Source organism: Geotrypetes seraphini, chromosome 1 (assembly GCF_902459505.1).
Source record: "Geotrypetes seraphini chromosome 1, aGeoSer1.1, whole genome shotgun sequence".
Classification (NCBI taxonomy): Eukaryota; Metazoa; Chordata; class Amphibia; order Gymnophiona; family Dermophiidae; genus Geotrypetes; species Geotrypetes seraphini.
Window position 1 is genome coordinate 377,288,771 of NC_047084.1, and position 8,110 is coordinate 377,296,880.

At 41.3% G+C, this 8,110-nt stretch overlaps 1 protein-coding gene across 5 annotated transcripts in view; it reads left to right on the forward strand.

Annotated features, from left to right (window-relative positions):
* The window catches only part of LOC117346340 (E3 ubiquitin-protein ligase TRIM39-like), a 200,123-nt gene extending 194,246 nt beyond the window's left edge, over positions 1-5,877 (forward strand). For 3 of the 5 annotated variants that reach the window (XM_033915743.1, XM_033915752.1, XM_033915760.1), the window contains 3 exons: positions 74-142; positions 2,245-2,271; positions 4,709-5,877. In XM_033915743.1, coding sequence (XP_033771634.1) covers positions 74-142; positions 2,245-2,271; positions 4,709-5,205 — 593 coding nt within the window. In that variant the 3' untranslated portion in view covers positions 5,206-5,877. The remainder of the gene's footprint in view (positions 1-73; positions 143-2,244; positions 2,272-4,708) is intronic. The other 2 variants (XM_033915769.1, XM_033915779.1) reach the window with 1 other exon arrangement.
* Positions 5,878-8,110: the final 2,233 nt, after the last annotated feature.

Below are 8,110 nucleotides of genomic sequence, written 5' to 3' on the forward strand. Positions count from 1 at the left end.
TTACAAAAAGGTACTCTGATTGAGCAGCTGACATGATGAAGGTATGATCTCCTCCTTAATCCCCCCACCTCAGGTTCAACCAGAAGGTTGAGTTGCTGCTCGCGCCAGCGAAGAGATAGAGGTACAGTGGAGGGAAGTGAAGGTGCGTGGCATGGGGAAGTGTGGGAAGGAGCGAGGGGAAGGGTGGAGAGGAGGGGGTGCCGGAGCCCCCACCACCCTTATTATGGCACTGTAGAAGCGCTTACCTTGCTTCTCTGAGCATGCTCCAATGTTCTGCTTGAATGTCTCAAGATAAGCATCAATGACATGGACTTTGAGAGACATCCTACAGCCCATTTTACTGTAATTTTTCACCAGATTCTCAATCATGTAGTTTTCGGCCTTATAATTGCCCAGGAAGGCCCGAACCACTGAAGAAAAGCTGTTCCCTGCCGTTTTTCCTTCCTAGTTAGCTTCTTGGGAAATTCCTTGCACTCCAGCATCTTCTTTATCCATAGTCCTCTGATCTGTGACTTGTACACTTTCATCAAATAAGTTCCATTGTTGAACCTAGACATCAAAAGGGCCCCTAAGTTTACTCAGTTTGGAATCAATTTGGATTGTTCTGCAAAAATGGCAAATTTCAAAATACTGTATCAATGTTCTGGTCACAAAAGCAAAGGTTTGAGGAGCATGATAACCATTTCTATACAGTACTTTTGTGGCATAGGCAATTAAGAAAGAACACTTATTACCCAGGAACCCCCCCAAAATAACTTTTACTATGTGAAGGGGCATATTTGATAGTGCATCCAAGTCCGACTTTGGACATTTCCTGTAAGACGTCCAAAAGTTGGTGTGAGGAGACATCCATTTTCAAAATTGCTAGACATCCATTTTTTTTTTTTTAATGACTTATTTGAACGTCTTGGTTATCTTGTCATCCAACCTTAGGATGTCTAATTTTTCTCACCATTTTCAACCACAAAAACGTCTAAGCTTTTCAGACACCAGAACATTTAGGCCTGATTCTCGAAGCCTAAATATTTTTTTCAATGTCCAAATCCAGACCATTTGTACATGGGAGGGCCAGCATTGTAATGGACTGGCCACACAGACATGCCAACAGAGCAGTGAGGCACCTTACAGGGCACTGCTGTGAGCTTCACATAAAGGGTCCAGATGTACATCTCACCAGTACTCCCTTACAATTTATGGTGAGCCCTCCAAACTCCTCTAAAACCTACTATACCCACCTGTATACCTCTCCAATAGCCCTTATGGCTGCAGATGGCACCTATATGAGAGTATAGTAGGGTTTTGGTGGCTTCACACTCTCTACCAGAAATGTAGTGGTTAGAGTGGCTTATGGGCCTGGGTCCTCCTCTCTATGGCTCACTAGCCCACCCACCTGACTACTTAAGACACTTGTGTGATGCTGTGCTAGGCTTTCCCATACCAGATGCTGCTGTTCTAGAGACAGTTATGTACTGTTTCATTCAGATCTTTGTGAGGTGAAAGGGAGTAAGTGACCACTGGGGGAGTGTAGAGGGGTTATTATTTAATCCCTCCAGTAGTCATCTGGTCAGTTTGGGTTCCTTTTTGGCACATAGATGCTTTTAAAACAGATCTAGCTCTGGACATCTAAGTTCCATCTTGGACATCTTAGGAAATGTTTATCACTGCAAGACATCCAAGTGCTAAGTACTCCCAAAGCCCACCCATAACACACCACCAACAAGCCCCCTCAAACTCTGGACACAGTGGCTAAAAAGTCTAGACATCCAGAAAGTTGGCTTCAAAAATCGGTACTTGGCCATTTTGTTGATTAAAACATCCAAGTGCTGATATATGTAATTGTTTGGATGCCTTACTGTTTTGTAAATGCCCCTAATAGTGTAATGTGTGTTAAATTGATTTGATATGCTGCTATTGAATCAAATGCAAACTGATAAACACACATCCATGCTAAATCTGAGCCAACTAGACTTCACCCAAGAGGTCTGGAATCTGTCTGAAACAGAGGAACGTGAAATTTTGGTGGCATGATTCCTTGCAGAAATATTTCAGATTATGAATAGAAAAATATGCATTTGATGTTTTTGTTGTCTGTTCATTTTTTGTAGAAGAAATACAAGCACTTAAATATATTCGTAACCCTCTTTGAGGGTGAGGTTAATTCTCCTGAGTTTCTAGTGCATGATGTATCATCTATTTGAGGTTATTTTTACTAATTAGGTTCTCTGGAATTTCATTTTATTTCAGTTTGGAGAAGAGGGGATCCGTCTCCAGGTAAAATCCTTTAGTATATTATATGCTTCACTGTAGATCCATCTGCTTTTCAAGGGTCCAAGTACAAGACTGCCTGTTTTTAAAGCTCATAGAAAGTTTCATATAGTATTAGAACACCTTTTAAAATGAAGGGGCTGAAACCTTTAAATATTTATTTCAATGTTCAGTTTTTAAACTTTTTTGTACATTAGCTCTGGAATGCTACAACTGTATGTATCAGTGTCTAATGGATGGCATGCACTAACAGTGCCTAAGAGAACAGTTTTAGTATGTGCTGCGGGGTCTATTGGAATAAAATGGGTTCTGTGGCAGATAGTGTTTACTAAAGTGCAGTAAAGTTTTGCACTTATCGCATGTTATTTGCAAAAGTTATCATGCGTTTAAGTGCAATTTCTGTTTGGTACATTTTGGTAGCAGGGCCATCAGATGTGGCTTTCTTCAGATTTGGGGTACCATCTTTGGCAGGAGGGCTTGGTATCCATCCTGCCGGTTGGGGGTTGTCGGGGAGGGGGGGAATCGCGATCACAACAGGAGAGATTAGGTATCTCTCCTGCCTCGATCGTTGCGGTGGTGGTGGGGGGGGGGGGGTAGGCAGGTTGCCGGGGCTTCTGAGCTGATTGCGGCAGCCGCGATCAGCTCAGCGGCTCCTATTTGGAACTTATACCTGTTTTGACTTGGTCTAAGTCAAAACGTATAAGTTCCAACTGGACGAACTCCTAGACTTTTGGTTATACTTGCATTACGACTAAGTCTAGATCGGCCCATCTCCTGCCCTTTCCCCTCCTCTAAAAAATCCTCTTTTTGCTCTAGGCATTCAGAGGCAGGGTAAAGGCCTAAGCTGGTTTTAGATACTTCTAAAACAAGTTTGGATGATCAAAAAGATAAAACGTCCAAGTACTGATAATCAAAGTGCCAATTTAGGCCACTTTTTGAACTTTTTTTTTGTTTTTTTATGAGCCCCTATGGGGGAGCCCTATGGGGCTCATATTCGAAAGAGAAATACGTCCAAAAACTGGCCTAAGTCGGCACTTGGACTAACATTTCTCAAATAAGTCCAAGTGCCGATACTAAAAACGGGTTTTGGACGTATTTCTGAACGACCTAGGCCTTCATAGTGCCGCTGAATGACCAAAGCTAAATGGGGCATTTCGGGAGGAGTGTCAAGGGCGGGAGTTGGGCGGGACGTGGGCCAGCTTAGATTTAGTCGTACAGCAAATATAACCGAAAGTTATATACCCGACGATTGACGGAACTTGGACGTTGTGACTTAGACCATGTAAAACAGGTCTAAGTCATAAAAACCCACCTAAACTCACCAGATAAGCACTGAAAACACATAATACAGACCCCCACACACTACCCCAGTGATCACTGATCCACCCCACCTCCATAAAAATATGAATCACATCTTTAAAATTCAGCCTCCAGACCATCATTACCTGGCCGCCTGGTATAGGAAAACCTAGTCATCCAGTAGAGAGGTGGCTTAAGTCTTCTTGGGGGTGGGTTAGGGACCCATAGAGAGGAGGACCCATGCCCATAAGCCCCTGTAATCACTGCATTGATAAAAAAAATCATGTGCACTTCCCTATACACCCCCCAAAACCCTTTTCTACTAGCATATAAGTGGCTCCTGCAGCCATAAGGGCTATTGGGGTGGTGGATAAGTGGGTCTAGGGGATTCTGGAGGTGGTTTGGGGGGCTCACCATGACCTATAAGGGAGCTGTAGTGAGGAAAAGGTATGGCACCCTTTTTGTGCAGTTCACAGCAGTGCCCTGTAAGGTACCTCACTATTTAGGTAGCATGTCTGGGTGTGCAGTCCATCACTTTTCAGACCCCTCCCACATCCAACAGGGCTTGTTCTAGGCGTTTTAGACTTGGATGGAAAGTTGGACGAAAATGTGGTATAAAGATGGACGATTTAGCGGCTTGAACGATCAGATCGGCAGGACGTATAATTAGACGATTTTCGAAACAAAAAAAAAGTTGGATGTATTTTTTGAAAATGTGTCTTAAGCTTTTTTTACTTTGGACGATTTGCAAGATGGACGTAAATGGACTTAGATGTCCCTTTCGATTATGCCCCTCCACGTGTTTTTCATCTGTCTATGTCTTATGTCTGTTGAGTCTGTCTTTGCCCCTTTTTAATTTTTTTTTCATATTGCTGTAAACATGCTATTTTATTTTTGTAAAACCACTTTGAATTTGGATAAGGCAGTATATCAAATTTTAATAAACCTTGATATTTAGATATTTTGTTTAGTATGATTGAAACAGTGGTTAGGATTTTATGATAATGTAATTTTATGAATGTTTTATACTTGGAAAATAAAATAAATACCTTCATCCAGTCATTGCTCCATACTTTGTGTGTTTTGTGTTACAAGTTGATTTCTATTCTGATAAAATCTTTTCCCTCACCTTCTTCCTCTGTAGCCAATGTGACTCTGGATTCCGAAACAGCTCATCCTCGACTCATTCTGAGCAACGATTTGAAAAGCGTGAGATTAGGAAACACTACACAGGAACTTCCAGATAATCCCAAGAGATTCACCTCAGATCCATGCATCCTGGGTTCAAAGGGTTTCTCCTATGGAATGCATACATGGGAAGTAGAGGTGGGAGATGAAGGTGATAGGGCTGTTGGAGCCATGAAGGAGTCTGTAGGGAGGAAGGAAGACTTTCCCCGGAGACATTCACCTGAGAAAGGAACATGGGCGGTGTATCTAACAGAAGAGTCCCTGAAATCAATGGGGGAGAGACCCAAAAAGCTTGGAGTGCATCTGAGCTTTGATTGTAGGAAACTAAACATTTACAATGCTGAAACTATGAAACGGATATGGACTTTCTACATTGAGGTTGATGAGAAAATCTTTCCTTTCTTTTGTATTGGCCCAGGAGCAGAAATGAAAATAACTGATTTAGAATTGTAAGGTGCATTGCATTGTACTGTATTGAGATGTCACATACAGTTACTGTTAATTAACAATTTCTACACTGATGGACATAACAGTTTAGTTGTTTCAATCACAGTTTAGCTTAAATGACTCTGGTTTTCTTCTTGATGATCTCAATAGTTTTAAAAAGCCTTAAAATAAGTTAGAATTTAAATTCTAGCTCCATGTGTCAAATGGAGGATAATTCTATAAAGGTTTGTATGCTTCATAATGTAGCATATGCTACTCAGAAAAGAGAGCAAGATTTTTGTTAATGCACTCTGCAGATTGCAGCTTCTTTTTTCTAAAATATCCTTGTAAATGCATTGTACAATATAAGTATTCAATGTAAGTTTTCTTTGAACCCTCATAATTGTCTTTTATCCTTGCTTATAAGGTACTGTCTGAAGTGTTTACCCCTCTCTGATTTAAGGAGAGGAATCAGGTTTAATGTTACTGCTTCTAAGTTAGGCTATAATTATGTCATTTTTATTTTATTATGATTGCTTCTATGATCTTTGTGTTTGCCCTCCATAATTGTGGACTTTAATACAGTGGCGTACCTAGGGTATGTGGCACCCGGGGCCCATCATTTTTTGACACCCCCCATGTAAAAAAATATCTTTTGTAATAACCATGATAAATAAATGGTCATAATAGAAACAGGCACTGAAAATTTTCTTTTATTGAACCTCATATATGTAACCATTAATCCAAACATAACATAAATTATGTCTGAATTGTCATGACATCAGAAGTACATATGGAGTAGTTGCAGGTGATGCTTGGGACAGATCTGATTGTGTTAGTTCGTTTTTATGTGTTTTTTGAATAGAAGGGTTTTTATTTCTTTTTGAAGGTTTTGTAGTTTGTGGTCGAGGTCAATAGGTTGTAGAGTTGGGGGTCGAGTGTTAGGAGGTTGTCGAACAGTTTTTTTTCTTTTGATGATTTTGGTTGGAGGGTGTATGAATGGTGCGTGAGTTCTCCTATGTCTGGTTGAAGTGGATTTAATTATTTAGCTGAAGAAATTAGTAAACCCCCCCCCATTCCACACACATTAATTCTCTTCCATTTTTGTTCCCATTCTAAAAAACACTGATAAGTTCCCAGAAAAAAAATACATTAAAATAAGAAGTGAAAACAAAGGCCCCTACAGATGAGAACATAACATAAGAATAGCCTAACTGGGTCAGACCAATGGTCCATCATGCCCAGTAGCCCATTCTCATGGTAACCAATCCAGGTCACTAGTACCTGGTCAAAACCCAAAGAGTAGCAACATTCCATGCCACCGATCCAGGGCAAGCAGACACTTCCCCCATGTCTTAATAACAGACTATGGACTTTTCCTCCAGGAATTTGTCCAAACCTTTCTTAAAATCAACAATGCTATCTACTTTTACCATAATTTCTGGCCACTTCATTTTTCAGCTTAGATCTTTCCTTCCAAACAGAGACCTTGCTAGATGTCAAATACAGAAAGAACAAGGTAACTTCACAAGGACTTAGCTGTGAATCTCCTCATACACCCACCATATAGTGCAAAAATGTGCAAAGCTCTGTTTTTTTTTTTTTTTCGATCACTACATAGCCTAATGCCACACAAGCAGCGCTGTTACAAACATATTCTGAAGGTCAATGCTAAGGTTAACAAAGTTTCCTTCCTTGGACCACAAGGAGATACTGACAAACCACTGGAAGAGATCCCAAAACAACTACCCAGGCACAATACCCAAAGACCCACTCAGTGTGTGAACCAACTGGGGGGTGGAAATGGGCCCGGAGTTTGCTCAGCAGAATTTCCCAGACCACCTCTTCCTCTCAACACATTGATACGCTGCCGCCACCACCACCACCATTAGGAACACCTCACCAGGTAGGCCAGCAATGCTTATAAACTTTATAAAACACATTATTATATTTTCTTATAAAGCACATATTTTAACTGAACTCTCTGACATCCTCAGCCTTGCCATTCACAAAAATAGAAAGAAGAAAAGTTCCCGTTTCCTGCTGTCTCATGTCCCCGGCCTATACAATATTTTTCTTCTGCAGACCCTTCAAAAGTCTGACCAAATCCTCGTTTCACTTGCATTATAAAGTATTGAGGATGCCATCTCTCTCCAATCCCAGGTCCTAAAGTCTAAGACAGTAGCGCAAACTAGTGCTGCCCGATTCAACTTTCCTGCCTAATTGGGTGTTTGTTTTTTTCAAACATTCTGGTGGGTTTATTTTATAGCTTTTTCACCCCCCTTTGGCTTCTCCTAACCACACTGGTGCTGTGGTGTAAATAAAATAAAGAAACAAAAAGGACTTTCCCTCTCTCTGTTAAATCCTAGATCACGTTTGCGGTCTAACACCAGCTCTGGCAGGATACACATTTCAAATCTGACATATTGTAATCACAAAACAGAAAATAAAATTAGTTTTTCTACCTATTGTTGTCTGGTTATTTTTCAAATCTTGTTGGTCCAAGGCTCTGGTTGTCTTCTGATAACTTGCTTGCCAGGGTCTCCTTCTTCCTTCTTTCTGCATGCTTACCATCCATCTACCATCTCTGTCCTCCCTGTTTCCCTTCCCTCCCCAGGAGGTCTGGCATCTATCCTTTTTTGTCTCCCTCTACAGATCCATCTTTTCTTAACTACCCTTTCATCCAGCATCTCTCCCTCCTTCCCCACCACCCCAGGGTCCACCATCTCTCCCTTTCTTTTCCCAACTACCCTCCTATCCAGTATCTCTATCCCCCCTCCACACCATCCCTTGTGTCCAACTTCTCTCCCTTTCTAATCCTTCCCTCTCTATAAACCATGGTCCATCATCTCTCTCCCTCTTCTCTATTTTCAGACCCATTATTTCTTCCCACCCAAAGTCCGGCATATGCGCGTCTCTTTGAACCCCCCAT